Source organism: Pleurodeles waltl, chromosome 5, assembly GCF_031143425.1.
Source record: "Pleurodeles waltl isolate 20211129_DDA chromosome 5, aPleWal1.hap1.20221129, whole genome shotgun sequence".
Taxonomy (NCBI): Eukaryota; Metazoa; Chordata; class Amphibia; order Caudata; family Salamandridae; genus Pleurodeles; species Pleurodeles waltl.
The window spans coordinates 141,936,620-141,956,021 of NC_090444.1; the positions used below are offsets into that span (position 1 = coordinate 141,936,620).

At 46.8% G+C, this 19,402-nt stretch overlaps 1 protein-coding gene across 1 annotated transcript in view; it reads left to right on the forward strand.

The window, feature by feature from the left end:
• The window catches only part of LOC138295478 (calpain-13-like), a 530,338-nt gene that overhangs the window by 373,364 nt on the left and 137,572 nt on the right, over nt 1-19,402 (forward strand). Inside the window, exon 15 of the mRNA XM_069233811.1 lies at nt 957-1,088. Within this exon, the coding sequence (XP_069089912.1) occupies nt 957-1,088 (132 nt within the window). The remainder of the gene's footprint in view (nt 1-956; nt 1,089-19,402) is intronic.

The window sequence follows — 19,402 nt, forward strand, 5'->3', positions numbered from 1 at the left end:
CTACTCTTGGATGTGAATCTAAAAATTTGTAACTTTACACCTACATAAAAGAGTAAATTTACATGTGAGTAAATCTACTCATGTAAATTTACCTTAGTGAAAAGGGTCCTTAGTTTTTGCAGCTCAGAATTAATATTTGATCCTCATCTGTAGAACTGGTACTGGAGAGGTAAGACAGGACCATGAAACAAATGCATTCATAATATTGTTATTTCCCGGAGGGGTATTACAGTACACAATAGTATCTCATACCCTGGAATTAGACCGTTGGTTTACAGCGATTATCAGGATTACCCTTTGAAATGTATCACAAGTCCTTGTCAGACTTGCAAAAATTTCAATATTAGTTCAGGTAGTTTTTTTGCAAATTATATGCAGGACATTTGCCACTATCCTCAACCAAATCTTGCCACAATAATAGTATAAATATTGTTTAGGGTTTCCCCTTGCAACAACTGTGTACCGCAATCTACAGCTCTGGATATTTTCCAGTGTTTGAATGAATTCTGCGCACAAATCTCGTAGATTGCTCAGTTTTAATTTTGTTTATTGTGTCCAAATCTTACAATGTGAATGTGATTGTGTACAAATTTTACAATGTGAATGTTGAATATGTATTGCATGCAATTTGTCAAGTGACGGTTGCAATATTCTTTTCTCTGCGGCATTGCTCTTGCAGCATCCTGCTTTGCATTGATTGTATGCATGAAAGTTTGTCTATGGTTGTACATTTTGAATATAGTCAGCATTTTATTATGGCAAATTCTCCTTTCGTTGACTCAGTGTGCTTTGTTCAATGTTGCTGTACTTCTGCTGTTACGTCTCTGCCTTTTGTTATTGCAATCTAAAATCTTTGTTGCTAACTTATTTTTCATGCACACCAAAGCACCAGATTTTGTGTAGGAAATGTAAAAGCTTGACACATCAGTGATTGTTTCTTTGTGAATCTGTTTCAGAGATTAAGTCTGCCAGAACTCTGCTGTTGTGCATCTCCACAGTCCTCCATGCATGCGGGTCGAAGCCCTTTAGTAGAAGAAGCCACTTACAGAGTTGCCTCCCCCAACTTCTATGATGGTGATGGCAGGAAGGTGAGCATCTATGCGTGCTTTTAACATGCACGATCAAAGGTGTGTGGGGAAATATCAGCACTGCTATGTGAATATTCTACGATTAAAGAAATAAGAGAGTGGTACTCCTTTACTTAAATCGTACACTGATTTCCACAAAAATTATTTAAGTTTTCAAGGCTCAAAATGCTAATAATAGATGATAATCAGGACTCCCATTATTGAAAATACGTTATTCTTCTTCCTAATCTGTGAATCAATCTTAAACCCTGTAGTGGTCCCGCTCCCAGTCAGAGGCTTGGGAGCGATTTTTCCATAAAGTTGTAGTCCCACCCCTATTTGACCCTTTACTTAGTGTGCTTGGGGAATAATGGAGGCTAACGTGTCCATTGATGTCTGGGTTGATTGAACAAAATGGTGGATTTGGTAGGAGAGGTTAAAGGAATCCTGGATACCTGGTTTGCTAGCTATAAGCAGCTCCCATGAATTGATTTTCCCTGCCAGTAAAAAAGTAATTGCACTGTGAAAACCACAGCGTTTCCCATTCTTTAAAGTTGCTTGAGCACACCTGCAGGCCCAACGCCTCGGATTCGTATAGCGATATAGAGGGGTGAATCCGAGAAAAACGGTACTCCTTTCTGAGCTGGACATATCTATGCCATACTAGAAGGGGAAGCTTATCCCTGTTATGCTTCGGAAGCCATGGGACGTTATGGAAATGAGGAAGTTGAACATTATCATCCAGAAGTATCTGTTTGAGATAAAAGTTGTCGAGTTTATGGGATGTAGCTGCTCTAATAGCCCAGTCTAAATATGCCGCCTCATTTTATTTTTAAAAATGCTGGGTTTCAAGCTTAGTACAAATATTTTTTATTTGCCCATATAAACTGGCGCAATATCTGATCAACTGTCCTAAACAATTTTTAAGGGACTTTGATTATGACATTTGAAAATTTAAACAAAAATTATGGGAGAATCATAATTCTAATTAATGCTGTGCGACCAATGACTGTCAAAGGACAGTGCATTGACGAAGGAGGTTTTGGGCTTTTTTGAGAGTGGAGAGATAGTTCAATTGATAGAGGTCTGCAAAATCATGGTAAACATATTTGCCCAAATACCTAATGGGACTTAGAGCCCAGAGATGTGCCCTCATATCTGCTGGCAAGAGAAGTTTGGTACTGTTTACAGAGGAGTGCCTCTGACTTCGTATGGTTAACTCTCTAGCCTCCTAAGTCTGTAAATATTTTAATCTTAGCAAAAGCTCTATCTAGATTCTGCTCTTCAGTATTTTCCCCAAAAGGCCATGTGGGGGTGCCAGTTTTAAAAGGATGTCTTTTTTGTAAAATGGATGCTCTATAATACACCCTCTTGTGTGAAGTAAATGTTTCCTTCTGTTTCAGGGGCAATGCTTTAGATGGAAGCACAGTTTGGTAGATTGGCTTCATGTGTGTTTTACTTGTCCTGCCTTAGCAGAGTTCTGGGGAAGAGTGTTTCAGTGGCCCATCATCAAAATACAGGTGTCTTTAGTTCTGGGACCTTAGGGGTTCTTTTCGGAATCCCTAGTTGTCCAACTCTCTATTCAACAAAAACAGATCTTTTTCATTGCATCGTCACTAAAACTACAACAATGGAGAACAGTAACACCCCCATCATATGAACTTTGAGTACGCAAGATGGAAGTAGTCCTGTTAAAAGAAGATCTTTATGCTCAGAGAATAGGGGCAATTCGGAAGCATCAAAGCATTTGGGGGTGGTTGAGCCTTTAAAGCCCAGAAGAGATAATAGGGATAAACTGGCACTTGTACATGTATGTATAACTTTTTATGTCTAATTATGATGGCATTTCAAATGAATGTTGTTGTTATGGAACATTTGTACCTTCCCTACCTGCATAATCTATCAAATAAAATATATATATATTTTAAAAAGGACTCCCTTTTGAAGGGATGAGGTTATTAAAATCAATAGCATTCACATAATAGAAGGATACAGTGGTGTGATACCATATACATAGACAAAGATAATTAATTAGCCACCAGAACCTAAACTGCAACAACACAGCATCAAAATCTATTAAAAAGGATGATCCATACACAGTAAATGAGTGAGCCAAAATAAGAAGGAAAATGTAGGATGTAGAGGCAGGTGACTAGGAAACCTGAAGCAAACAGGTCTGAAATGTTTAACCATTACTTTGCTAGAGCATAAAATTTTGACTTTTATCAATCTCTGAGGCCAGGCTGGTACTGAGAGTACATTGTCCAATGTTTGGTGGAGAGGTCCTTAAATGTATTAAGATACACTGACACTAATACCCTTATTGCTCTTATTCTGCCCCCCACTTCAATGACCCAAATCGGTATAAGTAGTGGATCTCTGACACCACCACTTCAATACAATTCTGGATCTACGGATACACTTCAAGAAAGAAGGACTGCTGTGCTGCTGAAGGCTTGCCACTCTGCTGGACTGCTGTTTGATGTACTCCTGCTTTGCTGTGCTGAACTGTGCCTGCTGCTCTCTTGCCTGTGAGTGAGAAGGACTGGACCTGAATCCCTCCAGCTCAGAACCCAGAGTGATTCCAAGGGCTAGGTGGCTGGTCTCCTGATCTTAAGTAACATAACAGACTTCAAACTACCCTTCTCCTGCACCTGGACTCTCCCATTTTTGAGTCTGTCCTGCCAAATGGTGGCACCCTAGTTCTATACCCTTGGAAGTGGGCGTAAGTGCCACACAGTGATTTGGTGTCCACTACCATCCAATATCTAAGACCAGTTCCAGTAAACTCTTCCTGTTTGGCCTTTTTGATTTATCCTCTCACTACCTGGCTGTTGTGTCTGTGACCTCACCTGCAAAGATGGAGTTTGAGCTGGCCAACCTGGAGAGTTACACCGTGGCCCAGCTCAAGGAATTTTGCCTGCTTAAAGGAACACTAAAAAGGCAGAGCTCCAAAAGGCCTTGGGAGCATGGGCAGAGGCCCACCATACCCAACAGATGATGAGGAGGTAGGGCTATATAATGAGGAGGAATTGTAGCAGGACCAACAGTAGAATCTTGGAAGGCAGTCTGTTGGGAGGGGGGATAACCTACTCCCAGGGCAGGAAGCAGTGTGTTTTCTGGAGGCCTGTCCCCAAAGGAGCTGGAGGACAGGAGGGTGGAGAGGAAGCTCAAGTCAGAGCTGGCCAAATTAAAATTGCAAAGGAAAAGCCTGAGAGGGCTTTAAAGTATAAGTAATTTGCCATTGAGGGAGGAAAGAAAAATGTCCTATGAGCTAAGCCTTAAAGAACTGGACATCAATGCTAAGCAAGTGAAGTCAAGTGGTAATGGTGGCAGCATTTTTTCAGTGCCCTCTGGGGACAAGAGGGTCTACATTCCTAGATATCTGGTGCCTGACTTTGGTGTGGAAGATAATATTGATAAGTGGTTTGATGCTTTTGAGATTGCCTTGTTGATCCACATATTCCATGAGGGGGTGTTCAGGAGCTAGTCTGTGGAGGCATATCCCCAGAAAGGGGAGGTACACCCTACTGACACTTGAGAGGGAGGACAGCCTCATGAAAGAGTTACTTATCAGGCAATATAGTTTGCCCCCAAAAATGTATAGGGAGTAGTTCAGGGAAAGCCAGAAGCTGGCCCAACAGACCTGGGTGTACTATGTTGATTCTTTCCACAAGGCACAGGATAGTTGGCAGAAGGGAAGTGAAGTAAAATATAATCAGGGGCTGTTGATTGCAACGGAGTACATGTTCAGTCTTTGTTGTGAAGATCTGTACCAACACTTGATTGACACTAAGCTGCTTGACTCCAGGGAGATTGATAGGGAGGCATACTGCTGACTCCACATCAGGGTCCAGAACAAGGTATCCTGGTGGATCACCACAAGGGTGGGCAGGGTCCTCATCAGAAGAAAGAGGGGGGTAGAAACATAAGCAGAGTTCTTTAAAAGGCCCCAAATTAGTTCAGTGTGTTATGATTCCCATCCCCAACCTGAAAAGGAAAAGAGATGGTTCCCTGATAGTAAGTCTTCAGGAAAGGCACCCCGTAAGTGTTATGGGTGGCAAGAGGAAGGGGACTTTAAGGGGGATGTCAGGTGACCCAGGCGAGCACAGCCCCCCAAAGGTGGGCAGTCATTGGGGTTGGTGAGTGTAGCACTTTGGGAGCAGATTGTCCCACGTACTGTGGGGGGCAGAGTAGAGGTTACCCTAGTTTCCCTGGGTGACAGGTAGATGGTATAGAGAACACTTATGCCTAGGCACACTTAAAAGTATAGGCATTAGGTCACCATCAGTGGGCAGAGGGTGGAGACTCAGAGATATTGGAGCCAGCATGACGACTGTCAGATGACATCTGGTGTCCTCAGAGCAGATAGCCCGTAAGGCATTCCACCAGGTTGTTGCAGCTGACAACTGTGATAGTCACTACCCCATGTCACTGGTGCCCTTTGAACGGGGAGTCTCAGATTCATTGTGTATAGTTGTGAATCCATCCATGCCTGTGGATTGTCTGCTTGGCAATGACCTGGAGTATACTGCCTGGAAGGGGCTGGTAGTCAGGTCTCACTTGGAGAAGTTAGGTTTGCCTGACCACAAGGTCCATAGCAGCCCAAGAGAGTAATCAGGAAGACCTGCAGCCTAGAATAATGGCCCAGGTGCCTGCCAAGAAGACAAAGGGCAAGGGGTGTGTAAAACCTGTTCCTGAAATTTCCACGGCCTGGGAGGAGGCTGACCCTGCGAGGGGCACTCAGGAGCCTACCGGGAAGAATGTAGCCGAACTGGGGAACCTGTCTGAGCCAACCAATGGGCAGAAGAAAAAGGGTCCCACCAAAAAGTTCTGCAGAGTGCCAAAGGAATGCTCCACTCTTGTAGGCCTATTGCAGCAGGCCCCAACCCAGACAGCTGGCGACACCTCTGGTTATCACCTGATTTACTAGGAGAATGGTCTCCTGTATAGTAAGCATAAGGTTCCTGAGCCTGTGCAACCTATGAGTTGATACCCCTCTCAGTGCTATAGGACCTCCCTACTGGAGCTGGCTCATGATGTACCTCTGGCAGGTCATTTGGGGCAGAACAAGGCCTTTGACAGGCTTGTTTCCCGCTTTTTCTGGCCTCAAATGAGGAAGGCCTCAGACGCTTTCTGTAGGTCCCTTCTCACCTGAAAGGCCAGTGGCAAGTCAGGAGGGAAGTGCAAGGCTCACCTCAACCTTTTCCTGTCATTGGTACCTCCTTTGAGAGGGTGGTCATCAACATTGTTGGGCCTCTGGACCCCAAGACAGCCATGGGCAACATGTTCAGACTGGTCCTGGTGGACGATGCCACCTGGAACTAGGAGACTATCCCTCTGAGAATGGTGACTGCATCTGCAGTGTCCAGGGCACTGATGGGGATCTTTAAGGAGATGGTATCCGACCATGGTACCACCTTCTAGTCAGGGTACATGAAGGCCATGTGAAAAGAGTGTGAAGTAACCTGCAAGTTCTCCCCTCCTTACCACCCTCAAACCAAGGGGCTTGTTGAAAGGTTCAGTAGGACCTAAAGGGCATGATAATGGGTCTGTCAGAACCCAGAAGGCGGAAGTGACATGTCCTCCTGCCATACCTTTTGTTTGCCTACAGGGAGGTACTGCAGCAGGGGTTTGGCATAAGCCCCTTTGAACTTCTCTATTGGCACCCTGTGCGAGGACCTCCGTGTTTGGTGAAGGATGGATGGGATCCAGCTTCCGGGAGCACTTCCTGAGATGTGATCAGCTAAACATGCTGGCACTCTGCAAATAGAGCGCCTCAGGAAACCTGCTCAGGGGAATTTGAAAGCCAGCCAGGAGGACATGAAATGGCGGTAGGGCCAGAATGCCACTCTGGTTGAGTTTGAGCTTGGTCAAAAAGTGTGGGTGATGGAGCACTTGGAGCCCTGGGCCCTCAAGACTGCTGGTCTGGGCCTTGTGAGGTGAAGGATCTCAAGAGTAACAACACCTACCTGGTGGACCCCAAGACTCCCAGGAACCCTTTAGGAGCCTGCATGTCATCCTCCAAAAGAGGTCTGAACTAACCATGCTCCCAGTCACTGATGATAGGGTGGAAGAGGAGAGTGAACCTCTCCCTGACCACTTTTAAATGGCAGAATGAATCAGTGGAGGGTGTCCACCTCTGCCCTACACTAACCCTACTCCAACAGAGAGACTGCCACCAGGTGCTGGGGCAGTTTGCTCTTTGTTCTCCCTTACCCCAGGACTCACTGCATGGTGCACTCTTGATATTGATACTGGGGACAGCCTTCCTGTAAAGGATAACATTTACAAGTTGTCTGCCAAGGTGAGAGTCAGTATTATGGAGGAGGTATATAAAATGCTGGCATTAGGGGTTACTAAGACCTCAACCAGCCCTTGACCCAGCCCAGTGGTATTGGTCCCTAAGGCTGCCCCTCCATGTGTCACACCCTAACTTAGGTTCTGTGTAGACCACCGTGGGCTCGATGCAGTCACCAAGACTGATGCACACCCCATCCCCTGAGCTGATGAGCTCATAAACCAACTAGGGTCTGCCAAGTTCCTCAGCACGTTTGACCAAACATCAGGGTACTGGCAGATCACTTTGGTCCCATTCCGCCAAGGCAAAGCCTGCATTCTCTATCCTAGAACGGCACTTCTAGTTCTGGGTAATGCCCTTTGGGTTTAAGAATACCCCTTCCACCTCCCAGAGATTGGTAAACCAGGTCCTGGCTGGGTTGGAGAACTTCAGTGCCGCCTATTTGGATGACATTGCAGTATTCAGCTCTAGCTATGAGGACCACTTGTGCTATCTTAAGAAAGTGTTTCAGGCTTTGTAGAGGGAAGACCTGGCCAGCAAGTGCCAGATAGGGCAAGGTCAGTTGTATACTTGGGTAACCAAGTTGGAGAAGGCAAGGAGTAGCTCCTCCAAGCCAAAATTGAAACCATGTTGTGGCTTGGAAACCCTCAAGACCCAGACAGAGGTGAGGGTCTTTCTAGGCCTCATTGGCTATTACAGGAGATTTGTCAAGGTTTATGGCTCCATTGCTGCACCCTTGACAGAACTGATTCCAAAGAAGCAGCCACACCAAGTGATCTGGACAGAGGCGAGCTAGAAAACTTTTGACTCCCTGAAAGAGGCCATGCATGCAGCACCCATATTCAAGGCCCCTGATCTCTCCCAAGAAGTCGTTGTGCAGACAGACACCTCACATCAACGCATAGAGGCCATGCTCTAATAGCTAAACAAAGAGGACTTGGATCAACCTGTGGCCTTCCTCAGTAGGAGATTATGTACCAGGAAACACAGGTGGATTGTGATAGAAAGGGATGCCTTTGCTGTGGTCTGGGCCCTGAAGATGAGACCATACTTGTTGATGCTCACTTCTAAATCCAGACAGACAACAGGCCCCTGAGATGTTAACGCATATGAGGGGTGAGAATCCCAAACTGTTGAGGGAAAGGCCTTTTTTGTGGGGCATCTCCTGGGCACTGACTATGCCAGTGCTAACGGTCTCTACAGATTCTTCTGCCTTAGTGAAGAGAGCCCCAAGGGGTTGGTGTAGTTCTCCTTACTCTCAGCTGAGGTGGACACCTGTTAGACCTTGCATGGTTTCCCCTACCTTTTGGCCTTCACACCTCCTTAAATGAGGTAATCCCAATGTTAAGCTATGGAAGGGATAGGTCTTGCAGCAGTGAAAACCAAATTTAAGAGTTTCACTACCAGGACATGTAAAACTTGAATGTACATGTCCAACTTTTTTAATTCGCTGCACCCTGCCCTTGGGACTGTCTAGTGCCTACCTAGCTGTGACTTAGATGTATTAAAAAAGAAGGTTTGGGCCTGTAAAAAGGTTTACTTTGCCTGGTGAACATGACAGTTTAAAACTGCACAAACATGCTCTGCAGTGGCAGGCCAGAGACCGGTTTAAAGGGCTACTTAAGAGGGTGCCCAATCACTGTTGAGAGTCCACTAGTTTCATTTAAGTTACAGGCCCTGGGTGCATGTAGTACACTCTAGTTGAGACTTGCAAGTAAATTAAATATGTCAATTGGGGATAAGCCAATGTTACAACGATTTAGGGAAAGAGCACAAGCACTTTAGCACTGGTTAGCAGTGGTAAAGTACACAGAAACCTAAGGTCAGCAAAACGAAGTAAGCAAAAACATGAGGTCATAAGGCAAAACGTTAGGGGAAACCATGCCAAGGATGCCAAGTCTAACAAACCATCTTAAAATACTTATTAATAAGCAACAGTAATCTATTGTTAGAAATTGGGTTTTTGGTTGGCAGTCAGGTTACCCCCTGTCCAAGCAAGAACCCTCACTCCAGTCAGGGTAAGTCACACACAATCCAAATTATCCTGTGCCCATCCTCTGGTAGCTTGGCACTGAGCAGTCAGGCTTAACTTAGAAGGCAATGTGTAAAGTATATGTGCAATAAATCATACAATAACACAATATAGCACCACAAAAATACACCACACAGTGTTTAGAAAAATATATAATATTTATATGGGTATTTGCAGGTCAAAACAATCAAAGATGCAATATGAATTTGTAAAGATGTCACTGAAAAGTGATACAAAGTGTCTTAAGTCTTTAAAAAGCAAACAAAGTCTCTTTCCAGCACAAAGTACCTGGTTTGGAGTGGAAAATCTCCACAGAGGGCCGCAGAGGAGGAGATACGTGGAAAAATGGTGTGTGCGTCAGTTAAGCCCCTTCACACGCGGACTTGCGTCGTTATTTTCCACGCGGGGAGACGTGTGTTGTGACGTGTGTCGAATTTTTCGGCGCACAAGGAATCCCGTTGAAAAAGAGAAGTCTTTTCGGTCCTGAGACTTCAGGGAACAGGAGGCAAGCTCTATCCAAGCCCTTGGAGAGCACTTTTGCAGCAAGACAAGAGTTCAGCAAGGCAGCAGGCCAACAGCAAGGCAGCAGTCGTTTGTAGAAAGTAGTCAGGTGAGTCCTTTGAGCAGCCAGGCAGTTCTTCTTGGCGGGATGCAGGTTCTGGTTCAGGTTTCTTCTCCAGCAAGTGTCTGAGATGGTAGGGCAGAGGCCCTGTTTTATACTAAAATTTGCCTTTGAAGTGGGGGAGACTTAAAAGAGTGGCTAAGAAGTGCACCAGGTCCCCTTTCAGTTCAATCCTGTCTGCCAGGGTCCCAGTAGGGGGTGTGGCAGTCCTTTGTGTGAGGGCAGGCCCTCCACCCTCCCAGCCCAGGAAAACCCATTCAAAATGCAGATGTATGCAAGTGAGGCTGAGTACCCTGTGTTTGGGGTGTGTCTGAGTGAATGCACAAGGAGTTGTCAACTAAACCTAGCCAGACGTGGATTTTAAGGCACAGAAAGATTTAAGTGCAGAGAAACGCTCACTTTCTAAAAGTGGCATTTCTGAAATAGTAATATTAAATCCAACTTCACCAGTCAGCAGGATTTTGTATTACTATTCTGGCCATATTAAATATGACCTTCCTACTCCCTTCAGATCAGCAGCTACCACTTCAACAATGTATGAGGGCAGTCCCAATGCTAGCCTATGAAGGGAGCAGGCCTCACAGTAGAATAAAAACGAATTTAGGAGTTTTACCCTACCAGGACATGTAAACTACACAGGTACATGTCCTGCCTTTTACCCACACAGCACCCTGCTCTAGGGGCTACCTAGGGCACACATTAGAGGTGACTTATATGTAGAAAAAGGGGAGTTTTAGGCTTGGCAAGTACTTTTAGATGCCAAGTCGAAGTGGCAGTGAAACTGCACACGCAGGCCTTGCAATGGCAGGCCGGAGACAAGGTAAAGGGGCTACTTAAGTGGGTGGCACAACCAGTGCTGCAGGCCCACTAGTAGCATTTAATCTATAGGCCCCAGGCACATATAGTGCACTCTACTAGGGTCTTACAAGTAAGTCAAACAGCCAATCATGGATAAACCAATCAACAGTACAATTTACACAGAGAGAATATGCACTTTAGCACTGGTTAACAGTGGTAAAGTGCCCAGAGTTCAAAAGCCAACAACAACAGGTCAGAAAAAAAATAGGAGGAAGGAGGCAAAAAGTTTGGGGATGACCCTGTAAAAAGGGCAGGTCCAACATCTATGCACTTGGGAAAATAACTGGACGTGTATCTAAAAATTCTTTCTCTGCCCACGCAGTACCAGTTTACCCCTCTAATCTGGTTCCATTCACTCCAGCACTTTATCATACCACAAAGCTTAAACAGAGGAAAAAGCTTCCAGTAGACACTTGAACCCAGTGTTCTAATTTGTTGTGGTCTTTTGCCACTTCACTTAGTTCTTAACACCAACACCTTTTAGGACATTCTACCACATGGTGGCATGGTCTACCTAATTTCAGCAGTGCACTTCAATTTACTAATACAATATGCACTAGCAATAGTAATAGCAGTGTGTCCATACGCCATTTATAGTGGCATTCTACAGAAATGGTTGGGACAGTGGGTGGTGCAAGCTACAGCTGCATTCTTAGTGATACCTTGGGCCCTGGTACCTATATGAGAAGTTAGCACTGCTTCCACCCCTCCAAGACACTGGGCCTCATTACCACTTCAGCGGCCTTCAATGAAGACCGCTGAAGCCGCTGCAGCCAGCATACCGCCAGTGGTGGTATGCTTGCCGCCCTATTGGGAGTTTTCCACTGGGCCAGAGAGTGAAAACAGTGTTTCGGCCTGCTGGCCCAGTGGAAAACTCACCACAACATTGACGGCGGCTCATAATTGAGCCGGCGGCAATGTTGTGGTGCATTCGGTGCGACAGCACCCATCGTGCATTTCACTGCCCATAATTCGGGCTGTGAAATCCGTGATGGGGCTGTTCATGGGGGCCACCGATGCCCCCATCCCGCCAGCCTTTCCATGGTGGTGAAAAGCGCCATGGAAAGGCTGGCGGATGGGGATTCTTAATCCCCAGGGCAGTGCTTGCTTGCAGCACTGCCCTGGTGGATTATAACCGCCAGGCTGCAGGCTCCACCGCAGTCATAATAGGGCAGGCGGCCTGGCCCGCCACACTCGTAATGAGGCCCGTTGTTTTTTTTTTTAAACTCTCCGAAAATGCAACAAAATGTCCAAATGTCCAGCTCTGCCCTGTGTGCCACTATGTCTGGGGATAAGTTAAGAAATGCAATTACATCCCTAGAGTAAGCTCTTACCAGTAAACAAACTGAAGTGTTCAGGTATGGGCAATCCCCAACTATTTCCTCCACAATAATTCCTCCTCTGCGAAGGCAACCCTGGGGCTGCTCTCATGCTGTTAAACAGCATATGAGAAGTGTCAGGTTTGGAGGGAGCTGTTAAGAACACCGGAGGCCTGGGCTTTCTCTAATCCAGCTGTCATAAAACAGCTGAGTTAGAGAAGCTTAAAATGAGCATGTCTGGCTGCCTGATGCAAGACGGCAGGCCAAGGAGACATGCGCACTTTAAACATAGTGCACAGCTGCCTGCTGCCACTCAGCAGCAATTGCCTCACCCCGTCCTGACACTCGGTTCACAATGGTTTGCTGAAAAAAAAAATGGCAATACATAAACTTTATTACCATTTTATTTTTCAGCTGCTATGGGGCATTTTTTCAGCAGGGTGATGCTCCTCCACTCTCACAGAAGAGCTAACTCCTGAGGGAATTGCATTTTAGATTGGACAGTCTTGGAGACTTCTGGTTAAAGTTGCCTATGGAGAAAAGCATCCCAAATGTAGAGACCTCTTCCAAATCAAAACATTTCCACACTGGTCAAATTTTACCTTAAAATGCCCAAAGTATAGGAGGCTGGCCTGGTGTGTGGTCGGTACCTGTGGTGCTTACACCTTATACCAGGTCCAGGTATCTCCTATTAGTGTAGTGTAGTCAGTGTCTAGAAGCCAGGCTCTCTAGAAGTAGCTGTGGATGAGCAGCATAGGCTTATCTAGGGGATATTCAAAGCTCATGCAATACCACTGTAGTCACTCTTAGTACTTACACACATGAAAGAAAACACTCAGGTCCTCATTACGACCCTGGCAGTCGGTGATAAAGTGGCAGTAATACCGCCAAGAGGCTGGCGGTAAGTACTGCCAAATTATGACCATGGTAGTGATATCTCTGAAAGACAGCTAATGTACCACACCGACCTCTAGGGTGGAAACAAGTGGCTACAGTCACCATGGCGGTAGCTGCCTACAGCCAGGCGGAAGACAAAGTACTGCTCACCATATTTTGACCCTGCCATCCGCCACCTTTTCCGGGGTGGTACCAATGCCATCAAAAGCCTGGTGGAAACACATCACAGAAGTGAAAGGACTCACCATTGGAGACACAGGGAAGAACAACGCCACCATGGAACCAGAACTGCAAGTATTCCCAATGATCTTCTACGTTATGCTCCACCACGAACCCCACTGTTGGCGACGGTGACTACAGCCGCCTAGCACACAAGGGAGTGGGGGAGGAAAACGAGAGTGACACACAGACACGCACAACACACACCCCATACACACACAACTCACACAACCAGCTGCACAAGAAAAACTCTTTATGCCCGTGAATCGGCTGAATAATGCAATGACAACAGGAATTGACTAAATTGTAATAAGATCAACATCAGAATTAATCATTAGATTTGGCAATGCAACGGATACGTACAAATGTACAAAAAAGGGACATTGCCCAGTCCTCAGTTCTCAGGGGCCACATGGCAAAGTCCAAGGCCCCACTCGTTCCCTGCACCAATACGGAGAGAATACTGCAGGGGCATCATTTGGTAAATAGGCAGGCACCTCAGGGGGAGAGGGGCACCTCAGCTGGATGCTGAAACAAGACCAATGGTTCTGGAGGGGGCAACATGCCCTGTGCTTGGTCCTGGGGACTGCAAGGCCACAGTCTCTCAAGTGGGTGAATTGCCTACTGGTTCTGGAGGGGGCAACATGCCCTGTGCTTGGTCCTGGGGAGTGCAAGGCCACAGTCTCTCAAGTGGGTGACTTGCCCACTGGTCTTGGAGGGGGCAACATGAACTGTGCTTGGTACTGGGGAGTGCAAGGCCACAGTCTCTCAAGTGGGTGACTTGCCCACTGGTTCTGGAGGGGGCAATATGCCCTGTGCTTGGTCCTGGGGAGTGCAAGGCCACAGTATTTCAAGTAGGTGACTTGCCCACTGGTTCTGGTGGGGACAGGCCGCACAGCAGCCCACGGAGGCTGGATCATATAGCGTCCGCTGGCGGTGACGGCTAAACTGTGGTGGTGGTAGTGGGAGGCTCCTGCTCAGCCCCTGCACCCTCCGATGGCTGCACTGTGGTGGTGGTGGTAGTGGGAGGCTCCTGCTCAGCCCCAGCACCCTCCGATGGCTGCACTATGGTGGTGGTGGTAGTCAGAGGCTCCTGCTCAGCCACTGCACTCACTGATGGCTGCACAACCACGGCTGGCGGTGGGGGCTCTGTGACAGCTGCTGATGCAGGTTCCTTCCCATTTTTCCTGGCTGGTGCAGGCTCTTCCCCCTTTCTGCTGGCTGGTGCAGGCTCCTTCCTCTTTCTGCTGGCTGGTGCAGGCTCCTTTCCCTTTTTGATGGCTGATGCAGGCTGCTTCCCCTTTCTGCTGGCTGGTGCAGGCTCCTTCCCCTTCAGTATTTGTGGCCTGGAATCCTTTCCAACACAAGTAAGTGCTGATGGAACTGGGCCCGTGGACTGTTTGGCTGAGGTGCTTTGCTGGGTTCTTGACATCTCCATAATTAGGTGGGTAAATTAAGCTATACAGTTTTTATATTTACAAGACAAGTATTTTGGGAGAACTATCACCCAGGGGCACACTTAGAATTTGGTACTCCTGCGTTATTCAGGAGTTCTGTTTACTGACCCTCAGGCCAGTGTTCAGTGGACTGGTTAGATGAACAAGTTTTGATTTGGCTTCTGTTTATTGGGGTTGCCCCCCTTCTTTTACCTGCTCTCTACCGGTCCCCCCACTCACAACGCTAACTCAGATGCCGGTCTTGTTGCGGCCGCCATTTTTTATTGTTGCTGGTGGCACGTCTGCCAGCCGCCATCTTGGTGGGTTGGCAGTCTAGCTGCCGCCAGCTCCATAACCAGGCCCACATAAATAGCGCGCTGCTGCAGTCATGCAGAGGGCGCGCCTATGACAAGCCTGTCTGCGCCAGGGTGGCCCCAGGGGCCAGACCCCTTTGTCCTGCCAAGAGAAAGGGGCCCTTTTATTCCTCTGAGGCTCTCCATATGTTTAGGCCACCTCCCTCTGAACTATGGCAGTCCTGCCCTGATCCTAGCAATAATAAGTGGTCTTGTTCCTTCTATCTGTGGGCCCCACATCTCGAAGTGATGGCGGGTCCATCACTCAAGGCAGACTTACACAGCGTCTTTTTGCTGGCTAACTGTCGATTGTTACCGGCTCATAAACTGGACATCAAACTTCTTCTAAGTGATGTCTCTCCTACAGCCTTGTTTTTGACTGAGACATGGCTGCATGAGGGATCTTTGCCGGCTGTCAAATTGGCTCTACCCCAAGGATACCTAATAACAAGGTTAGACAGAACCACTTCAAGAGGGGGTGGGATTGCTGTTATTTACAAGGAATCTATTAAGCTTATATCCCAGCCTCTTCAGATAACTGATTGTGAAAGTATGTTTTTTTCGATGTCACTAAATCCCCAATTTATGTTTTTTGGAGTTTTAGTATATCGTCCTCCTGGCCCCTCGGATAACTTTTTACACGCTTTTTCGTATCAGCTTGCTGAATTAATATGTAAAGGACACAATTTCACGATTTTAGGTGATTTGAATATACACATAGATAATTTAGATTACCTGGCAGCTAAAGGCCTCCTTGCTGACATGGAGACATTGGAGCTGGGCCAATTGGTCAGAGGCCCCACCCATGATAAAGGATAAGCCATTGCCTTAGGCTTTCATTATGACATTGGCAGTAAAAAACGCCTACCGCCATGGTGACAACCGCCAGAAGACCGTCTCCATGGCTACTACACAACCGGCATTTTATGACGCTAGCCGGTATACTTCCAGAAGGATGGAAGAATTCCGGCTACGGTCTTGGCGGCCGACTGCGGTAAGGTGGCGCTGCTGCCAGCAGCAGCACCACACCAGTAGACCGCCGCAGACCATATCATGACCCATGATACGGTCTGGATGTGTTCTGTTGGCGGACAGCAGCAGCGCCCTGTCCTGTCTCCTGCTGGAGGACCCCCTGAAATCAGGTAAGTTGGGTGCTCCAACAGGGGAGGGGGGGTGGGGGTTGTTGTTGTGTGTGGGGGTGGGGGTGTATGTTTGTGTGTTCGTGAATACGGGTATGTGTTGCATGTGGTATGTGTGTGGATTTGTGAGTGCATGTATGTTGTGTTGTGTGAATGCATGTGTGCTTGTTTGTATGTCAGTGTGTTTGGATGTGTGTGTGTGAATGGATGAATCCATGCGTGGGTGCATGTGGGTATAAGTGTGTGTATGAGTATGTGTGATGGTGCATGAAGGTGCATGTATGTTGGGGGTAGGTTTAGCGAGGGAGGGGGTGTGGAGGAGAAATCTTGGGAGGGGGTGGGGGTGGTGAGGACCCCTATCGGTGACAGAGAAGGGATTCCCTGTCACTGATAGTGTCTACCGCCATGGTTTTCGTGGCAGAAAGGAGGCCACAAAAACCATGGTGGTAGGCGGGGTCATAATCCCGCGGGCGGGCTAGTGAAGGCCGCCTGGCTGGAGACTGAAGTCTCCAGCCCGGCGGCTGTTACCGCTGTGGCGGACGGAGTGGTACATTGGTGGTTTGGCTTGAGCCAAACCGCCAATGTCATATTATGGGGAAAAGTACCACCAGCCTGTTGGCAGTACTTTTCTCCATAATACCGCCGTCCGCCAGGGTCATAATGAGGGCCTTAGTCTTTAGTAATCTAGCAGGCTTAGTTTCCATGCCTCCTCTTCATTTGGTCTGGTCAGATAATGTTTTAATCTCTTTAAATTTAGCCACTTCTACTATATGCAGACCATCTCAGTCAACAGTTCAACCTTGTAGGCGCTGGCATAAACTTAATGCCAGCGATTGGGTTGGTATCTTGAAAAGCTGTAAACCCTTTTTTCTTGATATGAATGACATCAGGATAGATTCATTCAATGACCGGATTAAGGACTGCTTAGATCCTCTACTCTAGTACTAAAACTGGGAGTTGCCGGAAAGCTGGTGCTCCGTGGTTCACTCCCCATCTGCAAATCCTTAAAAGGAAATGTAGATGTTTAGAAAGAAGATGGAGGAAACCTATGAACCGGTTTCAAAGTAAGAATATAGGAAGGCGATTAGACTCTACCACGCTGAAATCAAATTAGCCCAAAGTACCTATTATGTTGCTAGGATTGAACAGTCCTCCAACTCTTCTAAAGAGATTTTTCAGCTACTCAAAGAAATTTTACAATCACCCCCTAATGGTGAATTAGTTGAAGCCTCTCAAGAACACAGCAACAATCTAGCATTGTTTTTTCAACAAAAAATTGTCTATTCGAGTTTTTCGAATAGTAAGTCTCACTCGGAAGGTGCAGCAGATCACCGCCACAATTGTGCTGCTTCTATTTTGCAATTTTCTCCTCTCTCACAGGATCAGGTCGCCTCTTTCCTCTCACTCTGAAGGGAAGATCATTTCAGGTTCTTGATCGTTCTTATCTTACCAGCAGGTTTAAATGCAACTGTGGTGTGCCCCAGGGCTCCTCCCTCAGTCCTACATTATTCATTATCTATATGGCCCCCCTGGCCAAGATAGTGGAGTTATTCAGAATCTCCCTAGTTTCTTATGCAGATGACACCTTGCTAGTGGTTTTGTTTTTCTCCAATTCAGTTCCTGATGAATGCTCATTGTCTCTTTGTTTACAGGCAGTGTCAAGATGGATGAATGAACGTATGCTCCAATTAAACAGAGATAAAACAAAAGTAATAATACTGGGTTAGTGTCCTTGCCCGGGCACGAACCTGAGGCTGCTTATCTCTTTGGAGGAGCTGACTGCTCCTAAGAATCATATTAAACATTTGGCTAGATTCCCAACTTACTCTGGAACATCAAGCTAAAAAAATCTCTGCTACTTGCTTCGGTTTAATGAGGCTTCTGAGGAAGATTTTTGCTATACTCCCGTTTTTGGCAAAAAGACTCATCATTCAGGCTCTCATTATTTCTCAACTGGACTATGGCAATGGACTATTTCTTTGTTCTCCTAAATATGTTTACATGGAAATTACAACTGGTTCAAAATGCCACAGCCCGCCTACTCCTAGAAATTCCTAGGCATGCCTCGGTTAAAACCCCCCTTTTCTCACTTCATTGGCTCCCAGTGGAACAGCGCATAGCATTTAAACCCTGTGCTGTATCCATAGGTCACTGTACAATAGAGGTTCCCCACATCTAAAGACCCTCATATCTTTTTATACTCCCATCAGAGATCTTAGGTCTGCATCAGCAGCGCTTGCCACCATACCCAGGGTTAAAAAATCTAGATGGGGAGGTACAACAATGGCTTATCTTGGAGTTAAACCGTGGAACTCTCTCCCCCGTAGCCTTTGGTTAACCAAATGAATGAACCAATTAATTTAATTTCCGGAAAGCATTAAAAACCTGGCTGTTCTAAAATGTTCTGTTTTGTAAACATAGTTATAGAGATCTGTCCTTTAGCACTGGGAGGCCTTCGGGTAGCAACCTAACACAACATAACATACCCTGGCCATATGTGCAGGACGGAGGGAGGGGTAGGGAAGAGGTCAATGGTGGAAAGGAAAAGCTTTTTAGGGACATTGGGCCGGGAAGAGGGAGAAGAAATGGGAGTGGAGGATGAGGGAGTGGTTGTTGGAGGTGTTTGTCTGCTGGATTTGGGTGCAGGTGAATGGGATATATGCTGTTGTGAGGTGGATGGCTGTTGGGTGTCTGAGTGCTTGGGTTTTTGTACTTTAGGAGGGGGGACAGGACACAGGGGACGTGTGCATGGATGTTGTGGAGGTGTCTGCCAGTGAGGTGTGTGTTCTGCTTGGTGTGGTGATGATGCAGGAAGTGGATGAAGATGTAGTGCATACAGGTGTGAGTGCGGACGTAACTGGGTGGGAGGTGGAGGAGGAGGGGGAGACAGTGGAAATAGTGGATGTTGTTGTGTCTGCAACTAAATGGTGTTTGTGTGAGTGCCTGTGAGATGAAGTGTGGTGCTTGTGTTTGCCAGTGACACTTTTGGGTGTTGTCCTGTGTGCATGCTCTTCTGGCTGTGTGCTTGGGATGCTTTGGGGTTGAAGAGAATTGCACTGGGAAGTGGAAGCTGGAGGGAGGACGGTTGAAACAAGGACAATGGCTGCCATCAGAGAGGAGGCCAGAGCCTGGATCAATCTCTGTTGGGCCGCCAATCCA